We start from the raw sequence: 12,938 nt of genomic DNA on the forward strand, positions 1-12,938 counted from the left end.
ATTGTTAGACTATCGACCAAGTTGAGTTGCAGGCGTCCATAGGTTACGATGACCGCTTTCCATCAGGCGGGCCGTATGCCTGTTTGCCACCAACGTGGTATAAAAAAAATATGTATGACCGACGACCGATCTGGCCTTAGTATTGACGGTATGGTCATTTATTTATTTGTGTGATGACCACAGATATTTCTTCCTGAGTTATGAAGGTTTCCTGTGTATTTGAGTACATATATTATACTAGCTTTATCCTGCGGCTTCGCTCGCGTTAGAAAGAGACAAAAAGTAGCCTATGTCACTCCATCCCTTCAACTATCTCCACTTAAAAAATCACGTCAATTCGTCGCGCCATTTGCCGTGAAAGACGGACAAATAAACAGACACACACACTTTCCCATTTATAATATTAGTATGGATAATATCCGCAACACAAGACTTACCGTGGGACTTAATCAATCTGTGTAAAATGTTCTACTATTTATAATAGTTATTTATTTATGTATACCCATACAGTGTGTGGTAACCACTGAGGGATATTCATTAAAAATAAATTAATAATTATGATCTTATCTTCGGTTTGCTCACGATGTTTTACTCTACCGAAAAGCGACTAGCACGAAATTTCAAATTACATTTCGTACATATATTCCGAAAAACAGCAACACTCGAACGATCCAGGGTTTGAGATCGCAACCGACGGATTGAAATGAAAATCGCACGCTCTTTCTTAGCCTTCAGCGCTAATAATTAATCTAAACGAATCTACCTAAAAGTAATATCTCATTACTCCGTGGTTAATGGTTATGTCATGCATGGGTGCGGTTTTACTTAAACAAGCTATTTGGGTCATTTTTTTCAAAGTTGTCCACCCACTTTTTTTGGATTTGGAAATTTATATGAAGTTTCCACTAAAAATCGCGAGCTTTTTCAATTCTAATAGGAGAAAAAAAGTGTCTCAAGGTTTTTTCCTATTCCGTTACCATTTTTTCATACATTTTGTATGGCGGTAACGGAATGGAAGGTTCGAAAAAATGTATAGAAATCTTGGGATATTTTTTTTCTCCTATCAGGTTCGAAAGACCTCGCGATTCTGAGTATTAATCGCGTAAAAAATACCCATGTTACAAAAAAAGTGGGGTGGACAACTTTGAAAACAAGTAAAACCGGCCAAGGGCGTGTCAGGCCACGCTCAGTGTAGGGTTCCGTAGTTTCTCGTATTTTTCTCAAAAACTACTGAACCTATCAAGTTCAAAATAATTTTCCTAGAAAGTCTTTATAAAGTTCTACTTTTGTGATTTTTTTCATATTTTTTAAACATAGGTATGGTTCAAAAGTTAAAGGGGGGGGGGGGGGACGGCCATTTTTTCCTTTAGGAGCGATTATTTCCGAAAATATTAATATTATCAAAAAACGATTTCAGTAAACCCCTATTCATTTTTAAATAACTATCCAACAATATATCACACGTTGAGGTTGGAATGAAAAAAAAAACAGTCCCCACTTTACATGTAGGGGGGGGTACCCTAACAAAACATTTTTTTCCACTTTTTATTTTACCACTTTGTCGGCGTGATTGATACACATATCGGTACCAAATTTCAGCTTTCTAGTGCTAACGGTCACTGAGATTATCCGCGGACGGACGGACGGACGGACAGACATGGCGAAACTATAAGAGTTCCTAGTTGACTACGGAACCCTAAAAATGGCCCATTTAAATAAAGTGCGAGGGAAACAGTTGATTTTGTCACGCCACATTTGACACTTGATATACCATTCGAAGTTATTCGAGCAGTAATTTGACCCGTGATTTAGTTTCTACGTGCTTCATTATTTTCTATTGATACTTTTTTTTTTTTTTTTTTTTTAATTATAAATGGGCTTACTCTTGACCACAGACTAGCCAAAGGCAAAGACGTGGCCTACGATGGAGTGAGCTCGCCCAGAAGATGCCTGTTCACTCTTGATTTGAAGGTTAAACTAAGTTATACTAAGTTAAACGTGACAGAAGGGACGATAATGTAATCAGAGTAAGGTACAGGGGGACAATAATTTCAACTAATAATCAATAAAATACAATGTTATGAAGAACTAAAGATGAGAGGTTGGCAGGTACATGAGTGTGTAGCTTGAATGATAATAATTTGAAATTTGAACGAAATGGAAACGAAATACTATTATTTCGATACATTTTTCATTCAATCAGTGTGCATGTTTGTCAAAATCCGTTACATGGCAATGGGCATTAAAAGGTCGAAGAAACCATAGCCGACCAAATAGACTAATTGTTCTAAGATATGTAATGCTCATGTACAAATATACCTACCATGTAAGTTATAATAATTTTCTTTTCGAGTGGACATTAAAAGAAAATGATAGGATTCGGTTTATTTTCTTATGGCCTCTTTACAAAAATGAGTGAAATCCCTCAAAGAATATTTTCATGTAACACACGAAGAGAAGTTACCTACAGTCAAGTGCAAAAATACGTATCGATTTTATCCGCTCAAAAATATGTACCGAGACCTTATTCCGCCGACATAAAGTGCTACGGGACATATTTTTGATAAGTTGTACGCACCCATATTTTTACACTTGACTGTACAACCCCCCTCCGCTTGCCTCAATACACCCCCAAAATGATCCATACCCTCAAAATTATTTAGTATGTTAATCTGGACACCACAAGGTATAATTTTATTATATGTACAAGGTTAGATAACTACTGGAATTATTTCCCGATTCCTCATTCGGGTCAACTTTACAAGGTTAATAATCACTATCACTATCACTACATAGTATAAAACAAAGTCACTTTTTTTGTCCCTATGTCCCTATGTCCCTTTGTATGCTTAAATCTTTGAAACTACGCAACGGATTTTGATGCGGTTTTTTTTAATAGATAGAGTGATTCAAGAGGAAGGTTTATATGTATAATAACATCCATAAAATAGTGGAGAAGTACTGTTATTTTTGAGGTTTCTAATGTGATGTCGTAAATAATTACATGCGGGTAGATTATATTTATTTGTCTACCCCGAACATTTATATAAATTAATATCGGGTAGTTTTGTGTTGTTTACATCTCCGGTGACATTTTGCTGGGACGTCAGTCTTCCGCGACCACGGCCAGTGCAACCTGGCCGAAACGTTGGGAAAAAAGGTAAAAATAATGTTAATTAATCGCATTCGACCTGTATGTGACTTTAAATATGTGTACAAAGTGCGAGAACTTAGTGTTATCTTGATAAGGGATAGGGATAGCGATAGGGATAGCGGTATCACTACATAGTATAAAACAAAGTCGCTTTCTCTGTCCCTATGTCCCTTTGTATGCTTAAATATTTGAAACTACGCAACGGATTTTGATGCGGTTTTTTTTTAATAGATAGAGTGATTCAAGAGGAAGGTTTATATGTATAATAACATCCATTAAATAGTGGAGAAGTACTGTTATTTTTGAGGTTTCTAATGTGATGTCGTAAATAATTACATGCGGGTAGATTATATTTATTTGTCTACCCCGAACATTTATATAAATTAATATCGGGTAGTTTTGTGTTGTTTACATCTCCGGTGACATTTTGCTGGGACGTCAGTCTTCCGCGACCACGGCCAGTGCAACCTGGCCGAAACGTTGGGAAAAAGGTAAAAATAATGTTAATTAATCGCTTTCGACCTGTATGTGACTTTAAATATGTGTACAAAGCGCGAGAACTTAGTGTTATCTTGATAAGGGATAGGGATAGCGATAGGGATAGCGATAGCCATAGCGTTAGCGATAGCGATAGGGATTAGGGATAGAGATAGGGATACGGATACGGATACGGAAACGGATACGGATACGGATAATATGGGTATCGTTAGAGGGATACGGATAATCGGTCGGCGGTCTCTTACAATCAAAGTGCTCTAAGACGATCGTTGTTTGCTTGCTTGAAGATTACGTTTGCGATAAGTATAAGCAAAATGTAAAAAAATTATAAGGGATAATAGAAAAAAGTACTTTTTACCCACCGATCATATAGTGTCGAAATACGGGCTATGTGGGATGTTTATAAAGGTTTCCCCAGCGTATATAGAATTACCTACGCTGCTGTGGTCGATGTGTAATATTTCTACAATCATTGCAAGCATAATTTACTAAGTTAAAGTGACAGTTAGGTCATAAATTCCGACGATAGACTCAGAGCCACTAGGGAGCTCCACTGAACTCTGCTCTTATACGTTTCATAACCATAACTATCATACGTGATTCTTGTTCTAAAACAACATGATTAAGTAATAGATATGTTATGGACCAAGTGATTAATGCGGGCATTATAATATTATTTAATTAGGTATTCATACGCAGTAAAATTAATTGTAACAGAGAAAATTATCCTTTAATACAAGCAACATACGTGATCATTATGTTTGTAGCAAGTAAATAGTAATTTTCTCCAACAGTCTTCTAGAAAATTATTTTGGCTCAAATTGTATATTTACCTATTCTTAAAATGAATTTTGACCTTAGAATTACTCCCTACGTGCACGACTGTCGCACGTGGTAACAGTTAGTAAGTCTTGGGGAAAACGTCGTCGGTGCACGCAATCTTAGATAATTTTTAAGAAAAAAAACCGCCTTCCTTTGGGGTTCTGGTGATAAATATACTTTCAAATGTTGGATTATGTTATCAATTCGTCTGTATATTTTTTAATGTTTGTTATTCGATATCTCCGTCATTTCTGAACCAATTTTGAAATTTGGATGATTCTGAAGTACCTACTTACAGATGAGAATGATTATCAGAACGGAACTCTAACCAGGGGCGGCTCACTCTTCATCAGCAATTCCACTGCACCAAATGTCACTGTTCTGGACGTAAGTACATGCTGTTCTTATAAAAATACCAAAGTCACTATAAGTGTGCCGTTCAGATTTGAGGAATTCCGTTCTGACCATCATCAGCAGTTCCACTGCACCAAATGTCACTGTTCTGGACGTAAGTGCATTCTGTTCTTATAAAAATACCAAAGTCACTATAAGTGTGCCGTTCAGATTTGAGGAGTTCCATTCTGAGCATCATTAGGAGTTCCACTGCACCAAATGTCACTGTTCCGTACGTAAATGCATGCTGTTCCTTTAAAAAACACAAAAATCACCATATGTATGCCTTTCAGATTTGAGGAGTTCCCTCGTTTTCTCCAGGATCCCACCATCAGAACTAGGTTCTGAGAAAAATGGGACCAATCTGTATGCATATACATTCAATCAAAAAAAATTTTTTCAAAATCGGTCCAGTAACGAAAGAGGTATCGAGGAACAAACAAAGGAGGTATGGAGACGGACTCAATTTAATTGCCGGAATAAAATTCCAGATATTTCTAATTTTAGTAACGATAATTCCAAAATATTTTACAAAAATAATGTTTGCTTTATTATTTTGTTGTGTTACTTATACTTCGTAATTGATTCACACCACAGTTATGTTACGCGTTACATACCTATACCTACAACTGTCTAAATAAAACATATAACATAATTAGAAAAATTATAGTCATTAACAGCCATTAACTAAATAATTATATTTATGTATTAGGTAGGTATACTTAATTCCTGAATCCCGGAAATCATATCACTAAAACAATTTAATAACAATCTGACATCATATTTGCTCAACTATTGTCATGGTTTTAGCAACTTTGGGTAAATATCTCGCGGAATTTCCGATCCCTGAATTTATGATCCAATTACGACACCAGTGTCCTTAATGTTTCCTTGTAATTATAGTCATATGAGTCATATGAATATGACAGTAATCCTTGTTTGATTTATGATCCTAGCATGAACATTCTTCAGTAACCTAATTATCGAAATTCACCAGCAGAAAAAGTTTGACTGGCTAGACTACTTTTGAATTATATTACAGTTAGAATATGGTTTTGTAGCATGGTTATAATGATCTAAAATGTATGTTGTCAGGTCGTTTATCTCTGCCAATAATCTATCCCACCAAAAAAATTCTGTAAAAACTATCCAAGTCTCGATGGAGCTGCTTGTTTATCTCTAAAAAGTAATAAAATCTAGACAAAATCGTGCCAAGTCTGTTCCTTACTGCGATTTTTAACTATAAAACTCCCGTGAGGGTTCCCTTTATCTTGCAGAATATCGATTGTCCGAAATACATTTGGCATAGCAGCTTTCGCAGAAATGTTTTACCCGAATGATACTTTTGCATAATTGTACAAATAGCATAACTGTCATATCGCATATCATTCATTTGGCAGAATTCTGAATAGCAGACTACTAATATTGTCGATTTTAATATAGCCGAATTGTATATAGTATACATTACATTTCACCGAATTAGAAATAGCATACTGCTAATATCGTTGACTTTAATTTTGCAGCATTTTATGTCGCATAATACTCATATGTTGCTGACTGTAATTTTGCACCGAATAGACGTTCTGCCGAATTTATTTAGTCATGTTGCCAGAAATGTACATTAGGTTAGAACCCCCATCCAGACAAAATAGTCACACGACACAGAAATCGTATATGTCACAGAGTCGGTTTAGGTGCGACGACGAGCGAAGCGAGGAGGAGCGTGTTAGGTTGACATTGTTATGTTATTAGGTTGATAAGCAATCACGCGTACTTATGGCTCGACGACCTTTTTCGATAGTGTGTCACCGTAAGTACGCGTACTTAAAAACCGCCACGTATAGTCGTCGATGATCCAACCGGTTTGCAATCTTTAGGTACGCGTACTTTTGCTTGTACGTCTATTACCCACTATATATGTAGTTACTCAAAAGAAATGTTGCCAGAAATGTAGATTAGGTTAGAATCCCTATCCAGATAAAATACTCACACGACACAGAAATCTTATATGTCACAGAGTCGGTTTAGGTGCGACGACGAGCGAAGCGAGGAGGAGCGTGTTAGGTCGACAGTGAGTAAACCAGAAAACCCTTTTTAATGTAAAAAAATTATAAAACATAAGTGACATTATTCTTTGCATCAACATTATGCCAATGTATTATTCTGCCAAGACAATTGTGCGAAATGACAGAATGCCAAGTCAATAGAATGCGACACAATTTTCGACAATACAATTAATCGATTATACGACTATTATACAATTTACCATTATGCCATGGTATTACTCTGCTTTAAATAATTCTGCAAAATTATAGTATGCCAAGAAATATATGCAAAAGGTCATTCTGCGAAAAGAGGATTCTGCCAAGCGTTGTTATGCGAAGGTAAAATATGATAAAAAAAATTATGCAAGATAATGGTAATCCAAAATTAAATAGTCTTTTTCAGTGAAATAGCCTATCTATGATATTTCAGGCACTTTCCTTTCATGTCCCATAGTCTTGGGACAACCCTGTGTATACCATGTACATTGTACCTCCTGTGATCAATACCTACTAACTGACCCAGTGCTGATTTAATGTTGGCGTCTTCGCATAAGTCAATCGGAAAACCCCATTCATTCTAAAGAGGTAGCCATTTAGATTGTAATAAAATGTGCCTATGTTGAACGTTGGATTTTTTTAAATTACACGTTGATATAACAGGCTATCTTACTAGGGAATATCAGTAGTATTTTATTAAATATATGCTTATACTAAATAGTTTTTTCAGTGGTTACAATCAATAACGTACATTATAAATATTAATACACTGAAATAGTTACCCACAAAGATAGGCACACCAAAGAAAAAGGCCAAAGGTTAGTCAAAGAATAACATACACCAATGAATTTTCAATACCACGGCGTCAGGGTGGTGTAGAGGTAATCACGCCAGCCGGTAAAAAGGCCCAGGTTTGATTCCCGGCTCACCGCGGACACACCTTGATAGTTTTTTCTTTGGTGTTTGGTATAAATTTCAATTTATAATAACCATCCGGCCTAGACGAAATCTAATAACAGCCGTTGACTTTAGACGCCGATTAAAGCGCAGTCTGGCCCTGTCGCGCCAATACGGAAGAGCTGTATAGCTACAATAACGATATTTTATTATTGTATGCGTTTGTGCGTTTGGCTACGTCACAGTATAATAAAGAGTACTATCTTACAGTATGGCCACTCCCGCTCCCCGCTGAAAGTGCCGCCCACCCCCTGTCGGTTACCGCCTGTCAAGAACGCGAACAGTCGATCTGTCATATTTCACTCATACAAGCATAGTACGCGTTCACCTACACGAGCTTAGACTGTGTGCTAGGAACGCGCCTCTTTCATATATTTGATCGCCAGTGTCCGAGATGTGGTTACGTACCCCGACTGTGTTACTATTGCACAATTTATATATTTATCAATATGGAAGAGGCAGATTAAATGCAATGCTGTCGAGGGAACAAAGCCAACGAAGGCGCTGAATACAAAGGCAGGCCCGCGGTCGGCGCGCCTCGGAGAGCTAGTTACAATAAGTCCTGACAGCGATCTGGGAATTCGATGCTCGCTTTTGGAGCATTCGATATAAATTCTCGCCGAAACCTTACTCTGTACCGTGTAATACATGGACTAGGTACCTACTTGATCAGACGAGAGTGGAACCACGGGTGCTAACCTGAATAATTGAAATTCCTGGGATCTGGCAATATGTGTGTTTGTATACGTATGTCCATAGCTGGGCACCGTTAATCAAATAGTTAACTTCGATAATCGTTAATCCGTTACTTAAAAAGTTAACTTCGTTAATCGTTAAAGCGATACATTTCGGTAGATTTAACGGAAGTTAAAGTTAATCGATAATCCGTTAACACGTCATAAAAATAAGACTCCACTGTAGGTATTAAATATTTGTATTTCTATTTACTAAGTATCCACCAAAAACCATTAAAACCTGTGACGCCAATCGGTAAAAAACCGAAATGTAATAATTACGGTCTCTTCGGGCTTTTACCGCCGTTAGTTGGCTAAATCCTAGGTTTTACTTCGGATTGGTAATTATTGGGTCATTCATGCGGTCGTGATCGTGGTGCGTCGGTTCTTCAGATTGAGATTTGAGATGACAACTCGATGCTGTGGGCCACGATAACTTGGTAGAGTAATCTAAGATCCGCGCCGGACTCTTAACTCGATGCGTCGGTTGCGAAATTTGTCTGTCATGCTCATGCCTGATGATTGCACTCTATTCCCAGGTTAGTGATCGATCTAGCACGCCTAATAAGATTTAGAAGATCTCGAATAAGTGATCCAATGTCGCCAATTATAACCGACGGATCTGCTTTTACCGATAAAACCTAGGTTTTGCCGTACTACGGGCTTTTACAGTAGCAGTAAGAGCGTGGTATTCGCGGCGCAGCGAGCCGCTTGGGATGCTGGATTAACGATTAACGGACTCTATGAAATTTAACGGAAGTTAACGAATCCGTTAACATTTTTTAAAGTTAACTTAAAAGTTAATCCGTTAATCGAAATGTTAACTTCGTTAATTAACGATTAACAGATTAACGAGTTAATGCCCAGCTATGCGTATGTCAAGTAGAAACTAAGTAGTTTTAGAATTAGGCTTGCAAGTAGATACAGATTTTTTATAAAATTATGTAAGCACCAGAGCGTTGAGTTGCAGGCGTCCATAGGTAACGGTGACCGCTTTCCATCAGGCGGACCGTATGCTTGTTTGCCACTGACGTAGTATTAAAAAAAAGCAGCAAAAGAGTTATACCTAGTCGTTAGACTGCTAGGAAATCTTATGCCCCCAGCAGCACAATAATGCATTACAATACACAATAAAACAGGATAAAGATTTTTGAATTAGTTTAGTATGTAATAGATATTTTAAAGCCAAGATGGTTCTGAAATGACACACCGATATTACAGATGTAGTGTGAAAAGAGTTTCCTACGTATTCGTACGGGAACGTACGAACGTATCATGCTTTTCAGTCAGTCTTGGTACAAGACGTACTCACTCTATCTGAACTAGCATGACAAATACGAACGTTTCCGGAACGATACGAAGGAAAGCCTTTTTTGCACTACATCATTGACGTAGACTTTGATTTTTTTTTTCTTTAGGTACTTGTTGGTATAATTGTGTGTTTCTTACAAATCACTTACTTTTATCACAAAATGCTACTCGTTCAGATAGAGTGCTAAAATAATTGCCTTCGTATTGTTACGGACGGACGAACGTGTCATGCTACTTCAGTCAGTCTAAATAAATAAATAAATATAAAAGGACATTCTTACACAGATTGACTGAGCCCAAGATGGCTTGTGTTGTGGGTACTCAGACAACGATATACATAATATACAAATACTATATACATAGAAAACATCCATGACTCAGGAACTAATATCTATGCTCATCACACAAATAAATGCCCTTACCGGGATTCGAACCCGGGACCGCGGCGTAGCAGGCAGGGACACTACGCGCTAGGCCAGACCGGTCGTCCAAGATCCGGTCTCAGTACAAGATGTATTGACATTGACTGAAATAGCACGACAAATACGAACGTTTCCGGAAAAATACGCCCATAAGGAATAATTGTACCAATTTACAAATCAACAGAAATTAATTCCGCTGATTGCCAATATTCACTTCAATTCGACGAGGTTATACTTGTATTTTCGACTACGAGTATTTTCATTGACGTCACAGGATATTATCAAAGATATGTGAAATACAATATCGTTATAATTGTTAACTGGAATTAATACCTTTTGCGATTACTGGAATTATTAGTAGTTTTAAGAGTCCATGGAAAATCCCAAAATCCCAAATTAGATTTCGTAGAAATAGCTCAAATGTCTCATAGAATCAGAGCCACTAGGGGAGCTCGACTGAGCTTTGCTCTTTGTAAGTTTTATAACTACACACGCAATTCTAGTTCTGAAACAAAATGTTAAAGTAAGTAATATATTTAATTACTGCGTACAAATTATTAGTATTAGAAAAAAAAATTAATGTAAGAAAAGTCCGGGATGATTTAGGGTAACTTACTATACCTCTATTCTAATTCCGTTTAGCCATTCTGGATACGGAACCCTAAAAATGGCATGGCACCCGCGGGTGTCGTAGAAATGGACTGTGGGGGTTCACTTTTGGTGTGGGCGATTGGAACGAATTATTTTCCTTTCAACCACTTAATTAAGGCCAGACCGATCGTCAATTCAAAAAACAAATTTATTTATCATTGGTTCATACTGAGATTGCTTTCCAAGCATCCGTGATAAGCCGAGTTTTCGATTTTGCACATTAATGAAGCCTACGTACTGACATTATATTTAAATAAAAATTAAAAAAGGTTTTTTGTTTCAGCGAGCGATGAAGGCGCTTAAAGCCGGTCGTGATCCGGAGTCCCGCAACTGCCACCACCTGAGTCACCTGTCGCGCAACGTGCTGCGCGCGCGGCGCGGCGTCGTGCGCATGCTTATCGTGGTGGTGCTCGCCTTCGCCATCTGCAACCTGCCCTTCCACGCGCGCAAGATGTGGCAGCGATGGTCCAGCGGCTACCACGGCACCGGCAACTTCAGCACACTCTTCACACCGCTCACCTTCCTAATAACTTACTTCAACTCTGGCATCAACCCGCTCCTCTACGCTTTCCTATCCAAAAACTTCAGGAAAGGCATGAGGGAGCTCGTATTCTGCAATTTTCGCGGGAAAAAGAAGAGCGACAATTTAATATTGCTAAATCCGGTGGGAGTCGGCCTGCGGCGAAGCTCGACGCGGTCCACTCGCGCCAACTGCAGTACTGTCACGGTGGCACCCAACGGAGACTCATGAAACTTCCGACGCCGGAGATTTCTTTACAAAGTCGAAGATATAGACATTTCTTGATTAACGGAAAGCACTGATGAAGTGACCGACAGCAGTGGTCTTTACACTATCTCTACCATCTCCAAACGAGATCTATACGACTAGTAAAGAACTCTTCTACATAATTGGACTCTTTAACTCTAGTGTACCTACTTGTAGTGAAGTCGTTAATTTACGTTAGATAATGTTAAATGTTATGCCATAAAGTGATCTCCTGAGCTTAAATGAGTACATATTTATGTTTAATATAATTAGTACCTAATTAATGTCATACTAATTGATAAGTTGTACCTACCAAAAAGCCAACATATCGTGTCCGTGTATAATATAAGATCTATGATAAGCAGAGTGCGCAAAATAACTTATAGTTCAAATGTATGGGGCGCATAAACTTCAACACACGAAGCAAGACAGTAGTTAATTTGTATGTTGACCAAAGAGAACTTCGATATTTGGATTGAAGTTATGTGCCAAACAAATCATAGATAGATAACTTGTTTTTAATCGAATCATGTGTTCTGTGTAGGTATTTTACGTGTATTATATGTATCACTATAAATATGAAAATTAAAGTCGTTCGTTTTATTTTGGTGTTTTTTTATTCAAAGTAATAATTAAACAATAATCTTATTTGCAGCCCAGGATGAGATCTATTAAATGTACCTATTGCTAGTAAGTATATATAATAAAATTATGCCGTAATGGTACAAAAATTACCTAAAAATCCGCATTATATTATATATGTATTTAAAGATTCAAATTGCATTTAAGTACTTTTTAGCCGAGATATTTGCGTAGACATAGCCATAAAAATCAAAACAATTTTATTTTACTAGCTATTATTGGCTATCGCTGTGACAGTTCACTATTGCTTAAAAGCATTGTAGTTTTATAACTTTTACAATAACCCGTTTTTTCTGGACATTTGCTGTGTAGGTAAATATTATCTAGAGGTATTATAATCAGGGATACAGGTAGGTACCTATTTATATATCGTACAGTACATCCCAAATCATGCAAATAAATACACCGCGCAGTATTCTTCTGGAAATCACAAATACGTAGACAAAAACATGTAACCTCAGCTTTTGTCCACATGATTAGATATTTGCTAAAGCGTATATACAATAGTATGAATTTTTTGAAATGAACGTTTCTAAACAAAGGTAT

The 12,938-nt window shown here is 37.3% G+C and overlaps 1 protein-coding gene across 1 annotated transcript in view; it reads left to right on the forward strand.

Moving 5' to 3' along the window:
* Window positions 1-12,347, forward strand: part of LOC125226853 (trissin receptor-like) — a 270,614-nt gene extending 258,267 nt beyond the window's left edge. Inside the window, exon 8 of the mRNA XM_048130987.1 lies at window positions 11,268-12,347. Within this exon, the coding sequence (XP_047986944.1) occupies window positions 11,268-11,735 (468 nt within the window). The 3' untranslated portion in view covers window positions 11,736-12,347. The remainder of the gene's footprint in view (window positions 1-11,267) is intronic.
* The last annotated feature ends 591 nt before the right edge of the window (window positions 12,348-12,938 follow it).

Source organism: Leguminivora glycinivorella, chromosome 6, assembly GCF_023078275.1.
Source record: "Leguminivora glycinivorella isolate SPB_JAAS2020 chromosome 6, LegGlyc_1.1, whole genome shotgun sequence".
In the NCBI taxonomy this organism is placed as follows: domain Eukaryota; kingdom Metazoa; phylum Arthropoda; class Insecta; order Lepidoptera; family Tortricidae; genus Leguminivora; species Leguminivora glycinivorella.